Source organism: Argopecten irradians, chromosome 1 (assembly GCF_041381155.1).
Source record: "Argopecten irradians isolate NY chromosome 1, Ai_NY, whole genome shotgun sequence".
NCBI lineage: Eukaryota > Metazoa > Mollusca > Bivalvia > Pectinida > Pectinidae > Argopecten > Argopecten irradians.
In genome coordinates, this window is record NC_091134.1 from 29,095,989 (window position 1) to 29,122,890 (window position 26,902).

At 33.3% G+C, this 26,902-nt stretch overlaps 1 protein-coding gene across 1 annotated transcript in view; it reads right to left on the reverse strand.

Annotated features, from left to right (window-relative positions):
* The window catches only part of LOC138323268 (tyrosine 3-monooxygenase-like), a 51,700-nt gene that overhangs the window by 11,964 nt on the left and 12,834 nt on the right, over window positions 1–26,902 (reverse strand). The window contains exons 2-3 of the mRNA XM_069267738.1: window positions 4,448–4,714; window positions 1,169–1,355 (exon numbers count right to left, since the gene is read on the reverse strand). Of these exons, the coding sequence (XP_069123839.1) occupies window positions 1,169–1,355; window positions 4,448–4,714 (454 nt within the window). The remainder of the gene's footprint in view (window positions 1–1,168; window positions 1,356–4,447; window positions 4,715–26,902) is intronic.

The window sequence follows — 26,902 nt, forward strand, 5'->3', positions numbered from 1 at the left end:
TGTAACGAGTTGTAATGACTCTCGTGGAATAAACACAAAATAAATGTAATGGGTTGTAGTGACTGCCATGGGATGTACACAAATAAAAATAACGGGATGTAGTGACTGTCGTGGAATAAACACAAAATAAATGTAATGGGATGTAGTGACTGTCGTGGAATAAACACAAAATAAATGTAATGGGTTGTAGTGACTCTGTGGAATAAACACAAATAACAATAATGGGTTGTAGTGACAGTCGTGGAAAACAAAATAAATGTAACGGTGTAGTGACTGTCGTGGAAAACACAAATAAATGTAATGGGTTGTAGTGACTGTCGTGGATAAACACAAATAAATAATAGGGTTGTAGTGACTGTCGTGGATAGACACAAATAAATATATAGGGTTGTAGTGACTGTCGTGGAATAAACAAATAAATATAATGGGTTGTAGTGACTCGTGGATAAACACAAATAAATATAATGGGTTGTAGTGACTCTCGTGGAATAAACACAAATAAAAATAATGGGTTGTAGTGACAGTCGTTGGATAAACACAAATAAATGTAACGGGATGTAGGACTGTCGTGGAATAAACACAAATAAATATAATGGGTTGTAGTGACTGTCGTGGAATAAACACAAAATAAATGTAATGGTTGTATGACTGTCGTGGAATAAACACAAAATAAATAGGGTTGTAGTGACTGTCGTGGAATAAACACAAAATAAATGTAATGGGTTGTAGTGACTGTCGTGGAATAAACACAAAATAAATGTAATGGGTTGTAGTGACTGCCGTGGAATAAACAAAAATAAATATAATGGGTTGTAGTGACTGTCGTGGGATAAACACAAATAAATATAATGGGTTGTAGTGACTGCCGTGGGATAAACACAAATAAAATAACGGGTTTGTAGTGACTGTCGTGGGATAGACACAAATAAATGTAACGAGTTGTAATGACTGTCGTAGAATAAACACAAAATAAATGAAGGCTCTGGCTTATCATTAGAAACCATTATATAACCTTAACATTGTAGTTTTCACTGGGTTACGATTAACAGCAATTGGGTTTAAAATGTCATTTTAAAAAGAATAAAGAGTGAAATATATACACCGTTGTGTACATATTATGAGAAAGAAACAATGTGTAATTCAAGTGAACTAGAATATATTTATTTACCTTTTTCCGCGGTGTGCGATTGTTCATTTAATATCACAATATCATTGACTTGTGGGTTCTGACGTAATAAATTTATCAATGGTGTCCATTTTTCGCTCGTACTGATGGCTTGCAGCAGAATTTCATATTCACAGCCGGTTTTCTTAGACTTTCTTGACTCGATATGATCGATGGTAACATTGGTGTTCTGTAAAGTCAATTATTTCCAAGATGTTAAATAGTTATATACATTAGTACCAGTGAACCTTGTAAAGACGTACAATTAGCATTAGTTAAGGCCACAAATGCCGATATATTAATGCTTAAAAATAAAGTAAAAAATGCAAAAAGTTGTATTCCACCTATTGAAATGATCGGTATATGTATGATTTCATAGATTCATATTATCTGTATTCTATATAAGAATCTACAAGACTAAAAATTTACTGTTTTACACAATTTTCATTTGACAACTTATAGAAATACTATCAGAATGTATACAACCATCCCAAATGTTTTAAACCAAATTTCATAGCAGATGAAACTTCATTGTTGCATTCAGATTTTCATCTGCTTATTTTAGAAGGTTTTGCATTTTCATACTTATATTTTACGTATTTCATCAAAAGTAAAATTATCCTAGGTATTTTTATTTTTCAAAAACAGTCTTTCCGTACATTTTGATTGATATTACCCAATTTACCAATTATCCTGCAGATATGCAGTCAAACTTCTTTAGTTCAGCAGACAGCATCCGATAAGACTTATAAGCTATGCTACAACTATAATGTTTTATTTTGTTTAGAAACACAAACAATATGTACATCAAATTTAGTCTTTTATGGTATGGCAAACGAATACATGTTTAGTATTTATCAATCTCTCCCTTACTCTGTATCCTTGTTTTAGCATACACATTTCACTAAATTAAGGTCTATGTTATTGTTTACACCATCAAATGTTTTTTTTGGATGTATCCAACCCTCGCTTTAAGATATCATGTATAATCTACAAAAAAGGTGAAGGAATTTATCAATTCATCTTGGGTATCTTTTAGCCAATTGAAATAAGCAATACATATATGTTTTCCCGAAAATTGTCGTATTATTTACATACGGTATACCGGTAATTCAAACATGATTCAACTTGAATGTTTTATATATTAGAAGAGAAGAAGATATGAAGGGGACTTTGGGCGAGAACTGGAGTAAATAACCCCCAGCAAAGGCAGTTATGGATAACATGACCATCAGCACAAAGACGAATTCATTCACCGATGCTGACAATGTTAGCAACACACGGATGGACACTATCGACAGAAGTGGCTTACCAAGAAAATACAAGACCTGGATATACCAATATGGAGTATTACCAAGGGTATTTCGCCGTTATAATTCTATGATATACCCGTGACAACTGTCGAGGAAATGGAATGGCTGGAAAGCAGGTACCTTAGGAGAGTGTACAGTTCTAGAGAAGTAAGCTTCAACTTCCCCTAACTCTTAGAGTGACTACGGGTAAAGAGTATGGATATTAAACCAGAGTTCGTGAAGTGGCAGAACAAACACGATTGGTTAGAGCTACGGGTACGAAGACATGGTAAGTTGGCTGAATTCGAAAAGCCCCAGCCAGCAGAAATTCTCATGGATATAATTTGGTATCGGAGGCTAATACTTCAACTAAAGTTTGTTTGCGACGTATTGCCGACTCCATCAAACATGGAAAGATAAGAAAAGACTATCCAGCTTCTAAACAAACTATGTGACAGACTAGTCAAATTGGAGCATAGCCTTCCTTCTTGCTCAAAGACTCAGGCAAATGGTCGATGCACCTCCAAGGATTGTAGTGGACAGCGACAAAACAATTAAGGAAGGAGGAGCCAGCTGAGGACGGGACCATGGTGCATCAATGCCATTCATTAAGAGAATAAATCACTTAGCAGTTTGTATTTGGTGTGTTCTAATGAAACAAGCTATAACAGGAGTGCTAACAACGCCTATAGACTGTCTGTGGTAACACATACAAAGTATGGAAGGAATGAAAATCAACAAGAAAATGCAATGATTCTCCATCTAGATAATTTAGGTATTTGGACCAAGACCAAATCTAGTGGAAAATTTGTAGCTAAGCATATCAGGTAAATTAGTGTAAACTCATTTGTTAATGTACCGAGACGGACTTTAAAGACATACATTGCATGTACATCAATAATTAAATCAATTGTATGCTTTGTTAAGTACAGGTGACACGACTAGTTAATGAGAACATCTTTACGGAACAAGGCACAGTACATCATTCTTTTAACAACTTGAGGAGTGTAAATTGCGTTTAACAGTGGTCACGTACTTCAAGCATTGTGCTTTTCCAACATATGGATGCAATATCGCTGTTCCTATTAATATAACACTTATTTATATATAAAAACGAAATTGTGATTTATGAAGATTTTATTAGGTACATACATGTAATTTAGAATATGAATGATACAATAAATGTTTAATTTGTTCATTGCCTAAACCAATAGTATGATATTGAAGTCCTATTTCAGAGTCAACATATGACCATTTATGAATGAGAATAATTCACGTACCACGTGATACTCGATAACGTTGTGCGGCACTACTATCTCCAATGGTGATGGAACCCAACCCTTTATCATCTTCCCGCTGAAACGACTTTAGTGCGGGACGTAATTGTACAACGTCATTCCATTACCAATAGATACAATAGTTCCGCACAAACGTTATCGGGTATAACGTGGTACGTGAATTATTCCCATTAGAGGCTTTCTCAAAACAAATAAATGTGAAAATGGTCCTTTCAAGCTGCCATTGATAACGTTAATACATTCCTTTATTTGCATTGATGTAATCGGTTCAATGATGCCACTGATAAACACGACTATTTACAATGATCAATTAAAGTGTATATGTTTGGCAACAGCACCAAGTAAGAACGGGTCTTCAAGTTCAATAAGTGTCTCCCTGAATGACTTCAGTTAAACAATTCGTCTAGGAATTAAATGTCACGGATAAAATGAAGTTCATTTTCCAGAATTATCAATGGCCTGTTGTATTCCGCCATTATCTTACTGCGTTTAATATGTATCCCATGATTGGAGCTTCATTTTGAAATAATGAATTGACGCTTTCAAATAGTGTCGGTTTTTTTTCCATTTATTTATTTATTTCTAAATCAGGAGAGATACTGTTCCTTCAAATCTTGTAACAAAATAAAATATTAAACTCTTTACTTGTCATTTCTACATACAAGATGCCAACTGAAATAATTCAAACTTACCTCAAACACTCTGAGAATTTTGGCGAGAGAACTGATTCCATCTTTAAGAGTAATGATGATGGTGGTGCTGACTAGATTCCCTGTTTCTGTGGGGGATACTTTATCACCATTCTGAATAAAAACTTCTTCCTCTTCGCTTATTGATCCTGTTGTACTTGTCTTTTCTTTGACACTTAAATGCTTTTCTCGTTTTTGAAACTCAATGTTCGTAACTGTCTCAAATTTTGCATCCTCTATCAAACTCCTCCTTCGCCAAGATCCTCCGTGCTGCAACCGCAGAAAAAAAGAAATAAATCAATGAATCAATTTTTTATCCAAATTTTGGATCAGAATATTTATGTAAACATGGTTGGAAAGCAAAATCCAGACAATTATGCTAATTTAGGAATTATATATTCTGATATCTTTAATCTTAAAAACGTAGTCTCAAGTGGAATACACTTGTAATTTGTTTATTTTTCATTTTAGAGATGCAAAATATCTATAAAACTTCACCGATGTTCCAACACTCCATCAAGTCCAAAGTAGAAAAATAACTAGGAAGTGGATATGAATTTTAAAAAAACCGAATATCAATAACGGTTGGGTTTAAGTATAATCTACGCTGTAAGCGGATTAATGTCCTTTAGAGTTATGTTCGCAATAAGTACAAATATCAGAGAAACTATGTTGCTACTTGTAAAGCTGTTTTGCCCCCTCATTACCAACATAATCCAATGTTTTCAATACAACCCATAGAACCAAACTGTACATATTCTATTGAGGCATCCCCAGGAAAACACACCAGACTCATTGACGTCATAAGATTAGTTAAGATTTAGTAGATTTCTCATTCTATGAACTAACATAGTAAGCAGAATAAACTGTCGATTCGTGCCCATTTATGGCCTAAAAAATTGTCTGAATTGCAGAAAGTGAAGCTATGTATAGAACAAACCGGAAGTAAAGGTCGTTAAAAGATTCAGCGTCAGCGAAGCGTTTAAATCTAAAGACCGCAAAGGTTTTAGTACATGTACATGGATGTTGTTAGTTCATATTAAATTCGAAGGTATGTTGTCACCACGAACGCTTCATGAGATTTTCTAACCAAATGCATTGGAAAATTGCGAATAAGCAGATATCTTGATTTGCTTGAAATGGTTTTCCTTTTGCCTTTTTCCTTCTTTGATTATCTTATTTTGTTTTCGCTTTAACTATCAATTTTAATACTGCTATAATTGACATAGGTCGTGCAGGTTATTAAGAAACTTTAATATTTCCGATGACAGTTTTGAATTCTTATATTTTTTTCTGCGGTGGTAGGTTATAAAGTCAACCCAATTCAATATTAACTTCTTATAATTATACATTGAAATCCCGATTGGTATTGTTCTGGTTTTATTTCTTATTATTTCAACCCTTTTCAATTAATCTTATTAATCTTTTGAATACTTCAATACGTCTACTGGCACGTTCGATTTTAATCGGTAACATTCAAAGTCAAGGTCACAAACTAAATTAACAATATTTTGTCCGGCTATATATCCACCTCCCAATCCGAACGATTTTTTAGTTTATCAATATTCACATATACTTGAAAGTATGAAATACAGTGGCTATTTGTACTTTTCTAAGGGACTGTTTGTAGTAATGTCAGATAGATGTGATCTGCGTACTGTGATAGTAAGACTTAAGAGTGATTTATTTGATATCCTAGTTCTTCTGTTATTTCTATATGATAAAGTTGTATAATGTAATCGAATCGTCTTATCCATAGTCATGTTGATAATAAAATATGATAAAAGGTTTATACATCTTTATAAAATGATATTAAGTAGTGTTTTATAGCGTTTCCAGACCTCAAAACCCTAATAATTTATCTCTGAGTTTTCATGAGATCAAATTAAACCCCTTTCCAAAATCTACCATTAAAACCAAACCTTGAACTTTCTTTTCTTTTGTGCATTGCATAACGTCATATAATATATATATATATGTATCCCTATCTGGATCTTATTAGTTAAGTTACCAAGAACATATCGCAATAACCTCATCAGATGCCCTTAAATTATATACACGTACAAGATCGAGTGTTAGGTCTCCAGTTCTATAGCAATGCAAGCAATTATACCATAACGCTGTGTAATTGATTGTTCCTAATGTGTAATTGATTGTTCTTTAAATTATATATATAGTATCCATATATCAAAAAGTCATGTTATAGCTCGACTTGCCGACATAACTATCTGGTCAAAGTTGAGTTACCCTAAGTCGACCTAAACTAACTCGATGGCAGAAATATGCCACCATAATATATATCCAAAGTTAATGTTTTGTCTATTTCATCAATAACAATCAAGTCATCTTATTTTCTAGATTCAGAGATCTCATGGTAATCTTTCTTGAATAATTACGAAATTAGAAAAAAACTGTATTTATTAAATTTTCGTAAACACATTTAAATATTTGAAAATATTCTCCAGCTTAATGATATAGCTCCACCTCTGAGTTGTGCTTTTGGAATATTTTTGACAAAACTTTCTATTTTCTAAACAGCAAAAAACATCTGGTACGAAACAACGGGTACATATGAATCTTTTCTATAGTTCATATGGTGTTAGATCGCCCACGGAGATTAAATACAGTAATGACCAAGGTCAATATTTTAAATTCTATAAGGGCGATATAACACTATATGGACCGAAACAAAGGTTCTGATTTTTATATTAGATATGTCGTTATTTAACAAATGTCAAAAACAATCTTTATATTAATTGCATAGAACGCCACCCTGAAGAATGCAGCGTCTGGAAAATGAAGTTGGCAAAGACATAATGATTCAATGTTTCTAAAAAAGGAAACACCGAGTAAATATGCTATATATTGAATGACACGTGACCATGTATTAACTAATGAAAATAGTTGGAAATCGGGGTATATCTAATATTAATAATTATCCATTTATTGTGTGATACAATACACTGTACACATAAAATATTACACAACTATAGTCAAATATTACTCCACTAAAGACAAATATTACATCACTGAAATTAAATATTACACCATTGTAATACAATATTGCACCACTAATCAAATATTACACCATTAATTAAATATTACAACTCTGTAATCAAATATACACCACTGCAATCAAGTATTATAGCACTGAAATAAAATATCACACATCTGTAATCAAATATTAACAACTGTAATTAAAAATCACACCTTTGAATTTAAATATTACATCACTGTTATCAAATATCACACCACAGCAATTAAATATTACAGCACTGAAATTCAATATCACACATCTGTAATCAAATATCGCACCACTGAAATCAAATATTACAGCACTGAAACTCAATATCACACATCTGTAATCAAATATCACACCACAGCAATTAAATATTACAGCACTGAAATCCAATATCAGCAATTAAATATTACAGCACTGAAATCCAATATCACACATCTGTATTCAAATATCACACCACAGCAATTAAATATTACAGCACTGAAATCCAATATCACACATTTTGATCAAATATCGCACCACTGAAATCAAATACTACAGCACTGAAATCCAATATCACACATCTGTAATCAAATATCACACCACTGAAATCAAATACTACAGCACTGAAATCCAAAATCACCCATCTGTAATCAAATATCACACCACTGAAATCAAATACTACAGCTTTGTAATCTTCAAAACAATATAATAAAATATTTCAACATTTTAAGACCCCTATAATCAAATATCACACATCTGTAATTAAATATATCAGCACTGTTATCAAATATCAAAGCTCTGTAATCAAATATCACACTTCTGTAATCAAATATTACAGTAATTTAATCAAATAATACTTCACTGTAATAAAAAAAATCACACCACTGTAAACAAATATTGATTCACCTTAATCAAATATTACAACACTGTAATCAAATATCACACCGCTGTCAACAAAAATCACAGCACTGTCATCAAACAGTACAATAATGAAATTATATAGTACATTACTGTAATCAAATATTACACTACTGTAATGTTTAAACCACTTTAACATAAAAGTACACCACTGTAATCAAACATTAAACCACTTAAGTCAAATATTACATCAATGATATCAAACATTAAACCACTGTTGTCAGACATTAAACCATTATAACCAGACATTACGCCACTGTAATCAGACATTACACCACTGTAATTAGACATTACACCACTGTAATCAGACATTACACCACTGTAATTAGACATTACACCACTGTAATCAGACATTACACCACTGGAATAAGACATTACACCACTGTAATCAGACATTACACCACTGAAATCAGACATTAAACCACTGCAATCAGACTTTGTACTGTAATCAGACATTGCATCACTGTAATCAGACATTAAACCACTGTAATCAAACATTTTACTGTAATTAGACATTACATCACTGTAATCAGACATTAAACCACTGCAATCAGACTTTGTACTGTAATCAGACATTACACCATTGTAATCAGACATTAAACCACTGTTATCAGACTTTGTACTGTAACCAGACATTGCATCACTGTAATCAAACATTTTACTGTAATCAGACATTAAACCACTTTAATCAGACATAACACCACTGTAATCAGACATTTTACTGTAATCAGACATTACACCACGGTATTCAGACATAACACCACCGTAATCAGACATTAAAAAACTGTAATCAGACTTTGTACTGTAATCAGACATTTCATCACTGTAATCAGACATTTAACCATTGAAATTAGACTTTAAACCACAGTAGTCAGACATAACACCACTGTAATCAGATATTACACCACTGTACACAAACATTACACCACTGTAATCAGACATAACACTACTGTAATCAGACATTAAACTAATGTAATCAGACATTAAACCACTGCAATCAGACTTTGTTCTGTAATCAAACATAGCATCACTGTAATCGGACATTAAACCATTGTAATCAGACACAATAAACCACTGTTATCAGACATTACACCACTGTAATCAGACATTTTACTGTCTTCAAACGTTTCACCACTGTAATTAGACATTTTACTGTAATCAGACATAACACCACTGTAATCAGACATTACACCACTGCAATCAGATATTAAAACACTGCAATCAGACATTACACCACTGTAATCAGACATTAAACCACTGCAATCAGACTTTGCACTGTAATCAGACATTAAACCACAGTAGTTATACATTACACCACTGTAATCAGACATTACACCACGGTAATCAGACATTACACTACTGTAATCAGACATTAAACCACTGAAATCAACATCACATCACTGTAATAAAACATTACACCACTCTTATCAGACATTAAACTACTGTAAGCAGACATTACACTACTGTAATCAGACATTAAACTACTGAAATCAACATCACATCACTGTAATCAAACATTACACCACTGTTATCAGACATTAAACCACTGTAACCAGACATTAAATTACTGTAATCAGACATTAAACCACTGTAAGCAGACATTACACCACTCTAATCATACATTTCACCACTGTTATAAAACATTAAACCACTGTAATTAGACATCACTCCACTGTAATCAGACATTAAAACTGTAAGCAGACATTAAACCACTATTAGCAGACTTTTAACCACTGTAGTCAGACATTAAACCACTGTTTTCAAACTTTAAACCATTGTCATCAGACTTTACATAACTGTAATCAGACATTACACCAGTGTAATCAGACATTACACCAGTGTAATCAAACATAACACCACTGTAATCAGACATTACACCAGTGTAATCAAACATAACACCACTGTAATCAGACATTTAATCACAGTAATCAGACATTAAACCACTGTTATTTAATATTACATCACACCAACAAGCGTACACGCATTACAGGAGTATATTGGCGTGTCCTTGGACCATATCATCCCCAGCAAACATCACGCACATAGGACGTGTAATACGTCGCCCCTGTCACTCTCCTGCGTGCTGATTTAATCAGACATATCATGACCCACGTTGTTATCAGGTTTTCTCGTGTATTGATTCCATCACTATCTGTTCCCACGGTCATCTAACACATGGGTAGATAATAACGTAGATTTGATACCAGTGTCGTCTGTAGATAGACCGCTGATAGTCGTCTTATAGGAAGTGGTAAAAACAATCTCAAAATTTCTCTTAATGACATTGGATAATAAATCACTATAGGCTATTTTTAGAAGACTTTAAATCGTTCTGAGAACATACCATACATGTTTATCACAACTTGTACTGACAAGTCTATCTGTGATTTTGTGATTGAAGATATCTTAATTTATATACAAAAAAATTACTTTGGAACGTCCTAAGCGAGTTATACTGAAGACAATTAATTAATCAATCAAATACTTTATCTATACCGGATACAGCTTTTCAACACTTGCCGCGACTGGTTGATCGCCCAGATTCCTTGAATTCAATTTGCTCTGCAAACACGGCGAAAACGTCACTTAGCTTTTATCATTAGAATCATAGCTCGATTCCGATTTTCTTTTTAGTTAGGCTTAACACCATTATCATTACACGATTTTGCTCTTTAACTTGTAAAGCAAGTAGCGGAAATGGCGAGCTTACAAACGCGCCGAGGCATGAAAAACACAGTATTTGTATGGTATTACCGAACCGAAGGCGGTGTATCAGCAATGTAGTTAACATGGGGTCCGTTTGTTTACCGGCGTCTAGTGGAGCTCTTTAACCGTTAGACTAACCTGATGACATTTGCAAACTAAATATCGCGAGCTTTAGAAAAAAATCTTGTTTGTGCATTAGATATCACATTGTGGGAGAGAATTTAATGTTCCGAGCATGGCGCTGGGAATGTCGATATTGGAGAACTTGAGAAAAGTTGTTTCGACAGATCTGTCACAAAGATCTACAGGAGATGATTTAATCCCATTTCCATTGTTTTTTTACAATGTTACGTTATACACAAGATAATATCCCGCAACTAGAAACAATAATTTGAAAGTGCATTTTCATATCATCTCAGAGCTCAATAACTATAATGATTATCATCCGTAAGATATCAGTGGTTATAAGGCACTGATCACAGGAGTGTAACTCTCGTGGAAATATCGCCAGCATCAAGGTTATCGCATTCTACATAATACAAACAACTAAACCAAAGAGCGACACCCGAAAATAGATAGATCGCTTGAAACGTTATGGCGAGTTATATCAATAATAATACGTTACTTGTCGTAAAGTCGCTTATTTACATTCCCTTTTAATCGAAATAAATGAAAATAGATGAAGTGCTATATTTGTCTCCGGATACCATTCTAGGAGTTTGTGATTATCGATACAAATGAGTAATCCACATATATAAATTAAAAGGGGCTGTTCTCTGTTCAACAACGAACGCGACGGAATGTGCGTTTTATTATATTATAGACATACATGTTCAAAACATAATAGCGTATTCCCTGCATCCTTGCAAATACATTTTTTTTATTTGGTGTAAATCCATGAATATATGTGTTTAAAATTGACAAGTAGATAAAGACTAGGATTTTTTATTTAAATGTGACAAGAATTAATTATATCGTAAATTGAAAATGTTGAAATGCTGTTACCTGATCATCCTGGTTTCGACATTTCAGGTATTTATTTGGAGTTTATTACTTTAATCCGTTGCATAAATGCTACCGAGGCAAATTTTCTTTGGATCTATTTCACATGAAAAGTTCACATGGAAATGACCTGACAATTCCAATAGTCATTTTATATTTGAAGTCCAATTCAAGTCAAATTAAGGTCATATCAACAAGGAATGGACGTCCTCGTCCCTTTTAGGTCAATTACAATTGTAAAGAAATTCACCTGAAATGGACCCGCAATAGCATTATAAAACAAGAAATACCAAAGGAAGAAAATAACGTTGTGGCAAAAATATAATAAAATGAATAAAGAATTATTTAGATATTATACTAAATATAATCGTTTACTTTCTGTAAATTAGCAATTTTCCCCTGGAAATAATTATGACCTAACTCGGGTATGTCTGGAAGTTATGTGGTCTGCTGTAATTTTGAACGATTAAGCTGTCCAAAAGGATTTCATGTAACTTCACTGAAGTGTGCTTAACATTGCTTCTTTAACTATATTTTGTTTTGCTATGGCAATCTAAATAAATAAGTTTTCTAAACAAAAGGTCAATAAACCTTTATAATATGTTATGTAAGACCATTAAGTTCTGTATTTCTCAAACACATAGACAGCCGTTGCTTGTGATGCATATCCAACTCATTTAATAACTGATGTTCATGTCACTAGTACAACATGTAACATCAGGTGTTTAATTACCATATGTGTCAAAACAAAATTAAAACAACAAAATAGTTTATTAATTTTACTCTTATTGTCTATGGCGTGCCGAACGTTGTAAAATTCAATAAGTAAAAACATTTGTGTTAGAAAAATTGTTTGTAATATATCGTTATATGTGTTAAATATTTCTAATTTGTGTGTAAAAACAGTAAATGTTGGTATAAATTCTGTGTGATATATTACAATTTTTTTACACAATTGTTTTCACTTATTGAATTTTGCAACGTTCAGCACGCCATAATTGTCATTATGTACCTTTTTAGTTTGTTATTTTTAATTAATTTATTTTGTATAAGCATATCATTCCAAAATTATTTATTTTTAAACGATCTATAACTAATATTTAAATGCTGATTGAATTTAATTAAACAAACATGCCACAAATCGATAATAGTCTGAAGAAAAACGTGTAAACTATCGATTGAAAACACCGAACATTACACTCTGCCACATAGATAAGTAGATGTTACATTGGTTACATTGTATAACTACAGCTACGTATCCGCTTCCTCTCGTGTAATAACCGTTCACGTTATATTATCTACATAATGTAAATTCTGATTGTACTTTAAATAAACCGTCTTCGCGGTTTATGATGAGAGTCCAACTCAGATATTTGTGTTACATCTCTATAATCTAAAAAAGTATACAAATGAATACTTATAATTCAATTTACTATAGCTAATCTCTTCAAATCTCTAAATTTACTTTGGGACTCTTTTGTCTATGAAATCATTACGCCGTTATCTCAGTCAATCAGAAGTGACGTTACAAACGGTGACGCCATTTTTCCTTTATCGTGTAAAGTAATTTCAAAGCCAATGAAAATGCTCTTTTCAAGCAAAATTGAGTTCTATACATACTTTACAATCATAAGCCATCTTTCGACAAGACATGGACGATTGTATCCTACAATCTGTGTTTGCTTATTAGGCACAAATCATGTTCATAAAGAATGAGCGTAAGCCATCGCCCAATTCATCAACTGATTGCCCATTGACGGGCTAAAAGGGAAACAAACAGCGCAACAGGTGAATAATAGCCCGTCACACCTGGCTTTGGTATTCCGGAGGTATAGACCGGTCCCTCAAGGAGCGACTCTAACAACGCTTATTATCTAATATTAACACAGTAAATCAGACATCATGCCAGAATGTCAACCAACGCAACAACTACAGCATGCAACAAACCGACACCGGAAATAGCAACTTCCTTAACACTAGCACAAGTACAAGAACAACCAAAGTACATAACTCGCCCAGGTACTGCAACATAAGATTGAAGAAACATTTAAAAGTGGAACATTTTTCGGTTCACGTTTGCTTGAAACATTTTCTGGAATTGATCGTGGACCAAGGTAGCTCTCCATGTTTAATAACACGGTATAAAACACAAACGGTGACAAATGGTATGGTTATAAATTGATTAGGCCACTGTACCGTAGTCTGGTAACTCCGATATTTAACAATCCGCTACACACTATCATACCATTTCTAATCCTAGCTATATTTGAGTAGATTCAATATAATGTAACTTACCAGATTTATTATGAAAACCGAAGTAGTTATGAAATAGATCAATTACTTTATTGCAAATGAGTAATGAAATAAACCAATGGACAGGCCCAGACAATTTCTAAAAAAATGATAAATATCACTCATTTAAACACTGTTTATAAAATAGCCTCAAAATGCATTAAAAGTGAAACTAAAATGTTTTAGATTAACTAATTTGTGCAGATCAAACACGGTTTGATACAGGCAAAAATACAACATAAGATTAGTGTATGATATAAAGCAGTTTGCACAGGGAAAATATTCCAGGTATGTTTCTTATATTTAGATTTAACAAAAAGTGTTTGATAATGTGTATTGAAAATTTGTAAATAAAGTATTTTAGTTTTGGTACAGATGTCTAACGAAACTAACCATGCTGATGACACTATGACGCGGTTAAGTTTCACCTTGACACGTGGTGAACCTTTTAAATAGTAAGTCTTGGGATTATTGCTGCTGCCGAAAGAGTGAAGGACAACAGCTTGGACCCGACTATATCAAGACTCTCATAGCTTCCCGTGACCAATCAAAACTGAGTTTACATTTTATTAATTGGAGTGTGCAAGATAATTAAAACAATTAACCAATGAGGACGAGCTTAACAAAGTCGAACTTATAAATCGTGGTATGTCATTGATATGCACCTGTGCAAAACACACAGGTTACTAAAACCTTTATGACAATAACCATTCCAAAATCTATGTATGTAAAATTTTATATTCTATTTCAAAATTGTATTTCTTAATTTAACTATAAGTAAGATTAAAGTCCATTCGTTATAAATTTACACAAAATAAAATAACAGTGTTTTTTACACTTTGACAACACTCTACTTACACCGAATGCTTCAAAATTATCGCTACAAAAATCTGTCAATAATTGAACACTTATGTAAAAAATGGCTTTAAAGCTTTATATTGAAAGTCATTTGAATAGAGCGCATGACTTACAGAAGTAAGGCAGTTCTAACGTACTAAGTTCGTTATACACACATTACAGACATCTTATAAGAACGTTAATGGGGAATGAAAATAACTACATTATAAATATGAAGGGTGAGGATGAATAATAATAAAAAAATATTTTGTCTTTATAAATAAAACAATAACAAAAACACAAACCCTCATATTAATGTGCATATATATGTGTGTGTAATGCTTACTTGTTCCCGGACATTGCCCATCGTATACGAGAGCGTATGTCCCATGACACAACATTACAAATCATCCCAAACTAACAACTCATTTGGAACACAAACACTACGCAATGCTAAAACAAACACTTTCCCTTTTATCGCAGGCGCGGACGGATGAGAGCGAAGCCCCTCGATAGTATATAGGATTGGGGGCTATATAACTCAAGTACCTTAGTTGGCTAGAGACTATATTTACATGACCAGGCGTATTGGGGAATGATGACAGGGGTTCACCCATTGTTATAGGATAATTACTTTGAGTTTTGTTTTCTGCTGCCATCACAATGAGATCAAACCATTTACGAATGTCAATAGATATTGATTGCTGGAACAACAAACCCTGATACTGCGAGTCACCCTGTCTAATTCCGAACGCCTACGATAACAACATTTTAGTAAGGATTTGTGTGTTATTGTTCAGATTCCTGAACCAAAAACCAACAACGAGGCGTCCTATATAAAAGTCTATACTAGGAGATTTCATCTAAACATACCGATGATTTTTTTTTAGTTTTAACATGATTGAATGATAAAAATAAACTACAGTGTATATGGGGTACGGACAAAAGCTCTCTCTCCCCTCCCGACAAAACAAAATACCCTTAGGACAGAAGCAAAATTGTTCAAAATAGGACATAATATAGAAATTTACTGGATTATAAAGATTTTGATAACAATTTGATACATTGATATATTAATTTATAGAAAAAATGTAAAACAAAAATGATGTTATACTAATTATGACACTATATGATAGAAATATTTTGGAATTAGACAAACTTTCCTAATCATCTACATAATCCATGCAAGCATCAAGCTGTTAGCCTGGTAGGTGTGTTATTATTAAGAAAATATTAATGGCTTCTTGTATATATAACATTCCAATGTCTATATATACATATGTGAACATGTTTTGTTAATCTTTCTTTGATACTAATAACTCAAAAATAAAAGCAATTCAAATGATCACATCATAATTATGATTTTTTGTTATGTTTGACACGTACTCTTCTCTAATAACACCAAAATGCACCAAATAGCAGATAAATATTAAAGAAATATTAAAACAAATAAGAAAAGCAAATTACTTTACAAAGAAAGTCCTTTTGTCCGGAGGAACTTTTGTCATAGGAGATTTTGTCCTAAGGGGCTTTTGTCCGCGGGGGGCTTTTGTCTTACACTCGTGTATACATGTATATAGATGCTATTTCATTTATATCATTATGACGTCACAACAACGGACTTCCACCACTGATAAACATTCAAGCTTATATATTACATCAATGCTATACGTATTGAATCTGAAAATTCATGAATAGAGAATCTATTTTATTTTTGCGTTTCCAGTCTTAATAAACATCCTTTTTATGATGTTATTACAAACATCTGCATTTCTAACGAATTTTTTTTTAAATCGCCAGTGCGATGACATTTTTGCCATATCAAGTTCATTTCTACTGTAAACCCTTTAAAGGTTCACTGTGATGGTAAAATCAAGAATGTAAGATGGTAGTTTCATTCATATGCTCTGACTATAACAACACTATAAACTTAATAGTGCTAAAAGATTGTTTTGTTTAAACATTGCTATTTAATTTCATTCCCTATCTTTTACAACATTCAAAAATACAGTGAGACTATATAATATAGTTAGATAACTACATAGTTATGAAGTTCTGATCAGGATACACATCGTACGAGTAAGAAAATTTTCAGTGTTTGTGTAACAAAAGGATTACTTAGACTATACTTTCCAACCCGAATTTTTTTTTTAGAAAAATGACAAATGAACCTTTTTAATGTGCTTAAAATGTTATATCTTGATAAATCTAGGTTCGATTTTCTTACAAATTTTCTGAATAAATACAAACATGTTATTCTCCTAGCTTTCCGTAACAATTGAACTTTACAATTTTGATTTGGTTTGTTTTTTGTGAGGATTTTAGGGCGTTTTAGAGACTCTTTTTGCCTCGTTAGAACAAAAATATTCCAACAATGAATTATAAATGCATCACATCTGTAAATAAGACATACATCATAGAACATTGGTTTTTAATTTACAGGAACAACATAATACAAATATCCACTTTGAAAGCTAGAAAAAAGAGATTCAATGTCTTCGAAACTGTCACAGAAAATGGAAACCAACATGGTCATTTGTTTGTTTAGTTTTACGTTCTATTAACAGCCAGGGTCATGTAAGGACGTGCCAGGTTTGTTGGTGGAGGAAAGCCGGAGTACCCGGAGAAAAAACCACCGATCAACGGTCAGTACCTGGCAACTGCCCCACATGGGATTCGAACCCGCATCCCAGAGGTGGAGGGCTTGTGGTAATATGTCGGGACATCTTAACCACTCGGCCACCGCGGCCCCTTATGATATAACCCGTGATAGCTCAGTTGATAGAGCGGAGGACTGTAGTGGTAAAACTCAAAGATGGTCATTTGATAAAACAAGTATAACGAATATTGAATTATGGGATGTGGGGAAATTTTGGGTGGCAGCACCACACCACGTGGGCAATTATAACCTTATGCTGTTTTTGTAGCTGTAGTATTTTGACATATAAAAGAAATGATGAAAAGTAACAAATATTGTAATGAAGAAAATGTAAAGCAACCGAACTCCAATTGTAGGTATTGTAGGTTTTAGGAAGAGCAACCCATTTTAAGCTACAACATATCATAGAAAGTTAGTTATCAGGACTTTGTTTAGCGGCGTTTAATCTATTAATACGTGGTTCATATGTGGTAGGAATAAAGTTTGCTGCTTTCTTAGCAAATAAAATGGAGTTACTTTGTGTTGCTATTACTTAAAAAAAACACTGATTTTGTCAATTTGTCATACTTATCAGAAAATTAATTTGGAAGATAATGCTTTATCTTGTCGTGTTTATGCTCAAAACAGTGACATTCTAGTGAAAAACACATACATAGTGTCAAAAAGCTATCTTAGATTAAAAACAGTTCAAAAGCAAGCCCCATCATATTATTTTTATTCCATTTCTAACTTCAGTATGAACTACTTTTTCGAAGAATCTGTTTTAAAAAGGTTTGTCATCGGAAATATTGAGTTCTCAACATAAAAGATCTTTAATATCCGCTCATCATTTCCTATTGTGGTGCAATTATTTAAAAATAAATGAATAAATAAATAAATAAATTGACATACTTATGACGATAGTGTCACAGTGTCAATTAAATTCTATAGAAGAACTTGTATGGTATGAAAATGACGTATCAAACATTAATGTCCGATATCTACGTAGTGAAAACACCACCTTGATCAATAGCCATTATATATGTACAGATCTAAAATGAAATATATGTATGCAACTATTTATCTTAATATCTTTTATTAGATTTAAACTCGTTCATGTTTTAATTATTGTTTGTGTCCAACAAACAAATTTGCATTACATGATAGTTAATACGATTGCACATGCAATAATGCCATCAGCAAAAATCATGCAAACTAAAGCAAAGATGGTAGCTGAAGGCTAAATGAAGATAAAATCAAATGTAATACACCCCGCATTTATGTTCATCCTATGGCGTGTGAGAATAACATGTATCATCAACATGACCGATGTTACTACGACAAACGGAAGTGACATTATGTAGAGTTATTTGCAGTTGTACTTTGTTAAATAACAAAAACAAGATTTCTGATTGAGCCTCTCATAAAATAACAACCAGTGAAAAGAGATTTCTTAGGTTGTTTATCAAGAAAAATGAGGTGGGACTCGGGTACGAGCTTTTGGTTAATAGGCATGCCATTATATATTACCTCTAATAAATTTCTTCCTTTTTTCGCCAATTGAATTAAATTTGCGTGGCGTGATATATGCACACGGTCAATGATCATATTAACCATTCCATTTAACATGAAATACTGTACAAATCACACAAATGTTAGTTGTTAGTGTAGAATACAATTATACTATTGTTATTATTATCATTATTATTTTATCTAGTCTCCCTTCGATTTAATTATTTATCTCTTTTGTTATTCATTCCTCTTCTCATTTTACCTTTCTTGTTACGTTCTTTTAAAGGTTGTGTTCAGAACGGAACAAATAAAGTGCTTCCGGTTAAATGGTGAATAATTAACAAAGAAAATCAACACATGAACGGTCGGAAGCTGACTGGTGATCTGGAGGTGAAGGTGAGTGGTAGATACTTTGGACTACCTAACCATCGTTGCAAGAAGACGACACTCATACAAAATTATTTGATTGAGGTTGTTGTTAGGTCTACAGGATATTTTAATCGTGTAAAGACGAAGCCATTCTAGCCTAATTGGATAAGGAAAGTAATAACACCGGCCTTGAACATCTTTCGTTTTACAGAGCTGACATTGAACCCAGCTACATGGTTCCATATTATTGGACTTTGCTTTATGACATTGTATTATTGCATATGACAGTTATGCTATGAACACAAAGATGTCTGGTGTCCGGCCGGGGACCAGGCCAAAATCATGCCGGGAGACATTTTAAGCCTAATCGGATGGAAGGGGGTGGCCAAAACATTAGATAGTCAACCAAAGCCTTTACAAGTTAATAACCACTCGGAAATCCACGTGTCAATATTGCTAGGATTGAATTGAAATGGCTATCAAATATCTTTACATGCTTTTAATGGTTTATTTCAATAATATTTCAGTCATTCACAAAGAGTACTAGTCTTTGTTTTAATTTCTGTTGAACAAATGTATTCAGGTTTTGTCAGAACGAGCCATGTACAATTTGTCAAGCTCGTGGTTTTATTGCTAACACTCCATCTGTAGAAATACATTTTAATTCATTTCGCTCAAATGACAGAGTGTAACGTTTGAGAGTGAATTATGTCATCAATTTATTATTGAAATTTCGAGGGCGTCCTCGTCCATATTTTTTACGCCGTTCTGATTAAAAAAAGAATAACAAAATCTGAGAATAATATTTAATAAATGTCAAACGCTCTCCTTTGCTATTCATGTGTCTCAGCCAGTGTTCTTTCTTAATGAAAAATCAATCTAAGTTAAATAAGGAATCCCAGCTTTAGACAGGCTGACAGATATGTTAAGTGTCGGCTCTCTTAACATGCGTTGTCTCGAAAGGCCAGAGATTCTAGTGAGATTGCTTCTCTTATGGATAAATTTCCGGTATTTCGACTTGGTCGGATTGACAGCCTTACTGCAGTGTAGCCACATCCAATATTGATAAGGTTGGTAACGAAATTCCCGGGACAAAGCCGCAATTTCCTCTGAAGCATTTAATCTTTTTGTTCGTTCTTCAAAGGGATGAAGACAGCAACTGACTTTATTACGGGGAACTGAACGAGATCCTACTTTAGCTTAAGTGACAAAAATAAACAAAATAATCACTCTGCCTCCTATATGTTACCCTTCAGTTTACTACAGATACTATTTTTTCTGGATTTTTGATAATGTTTTTACAATTCGAACCTTTATGATACCACACAACGTCAATCAATAATGCGACACGTACATTAAATACAAATAGGTCATTTATTAACTTCTAACTTGGATCAAGGACCTCTTTAATGTTCGTCGTCTTTATTCATTCACCCCTAAAGTCATATTTAGACTCTTCTAAATAAAACACTAGCCCTGTCCATTATGAAGTTGCAGTGGTGAATGGGCATGATTTGTTTTAAACCAAATCCATAGATTCGCTTTATATACAACACACTTAGAACAACAAACAGTATGTCAAAATTTCGCCAAGTTATGGCTTATAAAACTTTTATAACTATAAAGCCATGTGAAATGCGATACTTATTCCAGAATAGATATACACGAGCCTTTACATTGTATTACTTCAAAGAAAACAAAACTCTCATACAATTTTCATGAAGGTGTGATTATAAATAAATTGTCTTTGAGGCCATACTCTATGTCGCCTGTATCTGGCGAGACATTTTTATAACAAATTTTCCATTGACTAATATACAGCAGGTGGACTACCAACCACCACAGGAACAGTACTCCACTACGGTTATTTGACCTTAATTGGACTACCAAATAGTGAACTACGAGTGTGAACATTAATCACCATGTACACACTATTCATTGTCTGAATGGATCACTAATACAAGATTAAATTCTATGCAAAATGCTTCTATTTTGTTGTCAAGTGATATTATGAAAACGAATACAAAACAAGAATCAAGTACCAATCAATCTCACTATTTTTCTTGTGTTCTGTTTTTATCATAACAATTTTCCCTAAACGAACCCCCACCCCCCAACAACAACAACAACAACAATTTCCTTATTATAGATCATTGATCACTTGCCAAAGAAAGATTATCTTACTTTTTAATTGTTACATAGTTCTTTTCTCTGACAGAAACAAACAGGAATTTATTTAATGTACAATATGTTTCCTCTCTGTGCTATAGGACAATCAACGGTTATTTTATGTTGCTGCATGGAAATACCCCTATGGGGAGGCTGAAGTTTGAACTAAACGGAACTCGGAACCAGTCCCGAGTTCCATTTTACTTAAACGGAACTCGGAAATAGGAGTCGATCGAAAACTAAATTAAAGCGGATTTACCACTACTAATTCATGAATAAAAGACAACAGGCAGCATTTCTAATATGTCCAAAGCACATTGACTGCTTTTATCTAAAATGATAGAGCATTTCCTTAAACGGAACTCATTTTACTTAGACGAACTAGGTCCACGGAAATAGGAGTTATTTGAAAACGTATTTAAACTGACTCAATCACAAAGTATCTATGACAAAACACAACAGACAACATTTGTAATATGTTCCAATCACATAAATTGAATTTCTTAAATTTCATTTTAAAAACCAAATCCTTAAACGGAACTCGGAACTGGTTCCTAGTTCCGTTTAGCTTAAACGGAATTCGGAACTCGGAACCAACTTCAGCCTCCAAATGCACTTGTGTGACTTTTCCAAATGCTGAAGCAAAAATTCACAGGGAATTCTATCCCTCTCGTTAAAACAAACGTTAATTAAAATAAGTGTTTTATTACAGACTTATCAAATCCCAATCTTTACGTTATTTTATCTAGGTCTTCAAAATACACACACGATGAAAGAAATACCTTTATTTAATTTATTAACTCCAATTCAACTCTGCACAAATAGTGTTTCTAAAGTGAATGTAGCTCTTTGTAAATGACACCGATGAACGTGTCCTCAATAATTTGTTGCAGAGATACAGATCATTGGTGTGGCCCATTACCTGCTGATGACAGGGTGATCAAGTGTAAAACTTCTTTCTCATAAACTCACTGGAATAAACAGAGTGCTGGATTATATATATATATTTAACCATTGCCTCGGCCGGGAATCGAACTTAGGACCTCTGGATTATAAGTCTGACGTTCAATCGATCGAGCAAGAAACTCTGGGCAACATGGTATTTTTCCAGGGTCGGGTTAGATCGAACGCAGTAACATGTATAGTGGCATCGTGGTATGTGTTTACTTCTACAAAAAGAAGGGTACCTATAGCAAACAGGAAACATAAGCTAAACAAATTTATTGAACTTATTTCATCAAAGCAAAAGAATTGATAATAGGGAGACACTCAAAAATAAAATATGATAGGAAATATGATGTTGAAAAAAAGGTATCAATTAAAAATGGATATATTGAGAAATGACTTTTTCTCATTTTGTCATAGAAAAAAGCATTTGAAATGAACATATAATACCTATGTAAGTTTTAAACTTCCTCTATTTACCGAGTTTTATGAAGTTTTGTATTAGCAAAGATATTAAACAGTTAAATATAAATATTGATTTTCCACATTTACACGTTTAAAATAGCTCGGAAATCTCCAATGCACGTGATGCAGCTCGGTTTTCCGATATTATCCGGAAATGTGAAACATGGCGTTGATTGTGGCGGTTCTTTCAAAATTTGTGAAAGGATCTCTTTCACGAACAATGGAAATTTGCCCACGAACCAGTTTTATTAAAAATAAATATTATATGTAGCAACATAAATACAAACCTTCGAAATACATTTAAAAAATTCAAAAGGTCCCAAAAGGGTTTTTTTAACACAAAAACTTGTAATGGTGTGATTTGATGCCATCGCCAACACTTTGAAAGCACAATATTTTGAAAAACAACAACATTATATATATAAACCAATAACAATATATAGGTTATAAAATCATATATTACTTGACATTTAATGTAACTAATGAGTATTAGATAAAATTAAGAAATTATTTTCTTTGTTTTCTCAATTTTATGATTGAAAATGGCCATGATACAACCATGGTTTAATATTGCTAAAAATAGACCTTGCAATATTATAACCTTTAAACAACAAATTTACCCGCCCACATATGTTCTGAAATTTTCACAATATTTACTTCAAGTAATGAGCCAACGTTTAGAAAATATTTTTGGTGCACTCAAACTGGAAGTGGGTGAATCACCATTGTTAATAATTGACATGGCCGAAAATAACGCTCAAAATTTCAACATTTTTGTCTTAAAAATGTAGCCAAAATTCTATATGTTACATTTTGCCTACAAATTTGTGATCATTTTTTATTTTTTATACTCTTTAGAAAATAATACAGTTTGACGATATTAAACATTATTTTGATACCTTTTGGATCAAAAAGGGAACCCTGTCACACACCTATATTGGGCAACTTTAATTTGGCCATAGCACAGGCCTCTGGGACCTTTAAAAATTTTAAACGTATTTCGAGGGTTTGCATTTATGTTGCTCCATATGAGGTTTAATTTTAATAAAATTGGTTGGTGGGCAAATTACCATTGTTCGTGAAAGAGGTCCCTTCCTGCGACACTTACCACCACGTCTATAGTTTATTGGTGCTTTTAGGCATCTGAACCATCATATATAAGCAATCATATTCACACATTGTATCTTTTATGACAGTTTGCGATGGTGAAAATTACAAGAAATACAACTTTTATAAGCCTTTCTGGTAAATTAAAGATGTGGAATGCTTTTTTTTGTAGATAATACCCTGAGTTACTGATTGAGAAAATCAACTTAAAATGAAAATCTGCTATTATTGAATCGCTGAAAGGTAACATTTGGTTTGAGTCGGCCTCCCATGTAAGTATAACAAGGAGGTTGTAATACAAAAGATGGCGACTTTCATAAAGAAACAATGAATCTATTACGCTTGTATTTTGGTAGTGAACAGGAAACATCTCCTGGATATTCCAAAGAATGCCGTGTGGTCCGTTCTGTGGTCGTGGCTTTCAATGATTTTACAAAGCATAAAGCATATTAAGCTTAAATCAAAAATCAATACAAAAGATAAACATCGAACACTTACAACTCTAATCTTGCCGGTCAGTGCTCAGACACTTATGCTAATTATACATGATTAGCGGGTCCAAGTGTCATACCTGGTTGAACCTTCCAACTTTGTTTAGTCTCTTTACAAAATACAGTGTATATTTACAACATTCAACAAATACAACATAAAAGAGTGCCCGTTATATTACTCGATTAACTTAGTGACAAACCGATATAACCACTGCGGTTATAGCAATGTCAAATGTATAATTGTAAAAGTTTTCTTTGTTTTGCTAACTTTTCCACAGAATGGCACTAAAATCTTTATGATATATGCAATTTGTCGTGGTGGGCTTGTGGTGATATGTCGGGACATCTTAACCATTCGGTCATCGCGGGAATGAAGCATGACGCCGAACATCACCAAGAAAAAAGAAAATACGACCGGTCACATTATACTAACAATGGGCAAACCAGTCGTATCACTCTAATAACAGTGAGCGTTAAGCAGGAGCAAAAACTACCACTGGGACAGAACCAAGAGCCTTATCTATAGGGACAAAGAGTACAATTCAAAGGACTAGAAAATTCGGTGGATACGGGATCAAAATATGGGTATGAACCAGTACGTTACAGGCAATGTGTGTTACAGTGTATTATACACATCACCAGCATCTGTCATGATTAGTGTGTTACAGTGTATTATACACATCACCAGTATCTGACATGATTAGCGTGTTACAGTGTATTATACACATCACCAGTATCTGACATGATTATGTGTTACAGTGTATTATACACATCACCAGTATCTGTCATGATTAGTGTGTTACAGTGTATTATACACATCACCACCAGTATCTGACATGATTTAGTGTGTTACAGTGTATTATACACATCACCAGTATCTGACATGATTAGCGTGTTACAGTGTATTATACACATCACCAGTATCTGACATGATTAGTGTGTTACAGTGTATTATACACATCACCAGTATCTGACATGATTAGTGTGTTACAGTGTATTATACACATCACCAGTATCTGACATGATTAGTGTGTTACAGTGTATTATACACATCACCAGTATCTGACATGATTAGTGTGTTACAGTGTATTATACACATCACCAGTATCTGACATGATTAGTGTGTTACAGTGTATTATACACATCACCAGTATCTGTCATGATTAGTGTGTTACAGTGTATTATACACATCACCAGTATCTGTCATGATTAGTGTGTTACAGTGTATTATACACATCACCAGTATCTGTCATGATTAGTGTGTTACAGTGTATTATACACATCACCAGTATCTGACATGATTAGTGTGTTACAGTGTATTATACACATCACCAGTATCTGACATGATTAGTGTGTTACAGTGTATTATACACATCACCAGTATCTACATGATTAGTGTGTTACAGTGTATTATACACATCACCAGTATCTGTCATGATTAGTGTGTGTTACAGTGTATTATACACATCACCAGTATCTGCATGATAGTGTGTTACATGATTAGTCACCAGTGTTACAGTGTATTATACACATCACCAGTATCTGACATGATTAGTGTGTTACAGTGTATTATACACATCACCAGTATCTGCATGATTAGTGTGTTACAGTGTATTATACACATCACCAGTATCTGACATGATTAGTGTGTTACAGTGTATTATACACATCACCAGTATCTGTCATGATTAGTGTGTTACAGTGTATTATACACATCACCAGTATCTGTCATGATTAGTGTGTTACAGTGTATTATACACATCACCAGTATCTGACATGATTAGTGTGTTACAGTGTGTTATACACATCACCAGTATCTGTCATGATTAGTGTGTTACAGTGTATTATACACATCACCAGTATCTGACATGATTAGTGTGTTACAGTGTATTATACACATCACCAGTATCTGTCATGATTAGTGTGTTACAGTGTATTATACACATCACCAGTATCTGACATGATTAGTGTGTTACAGTGTATTATACACATCACCAGTATCTGAC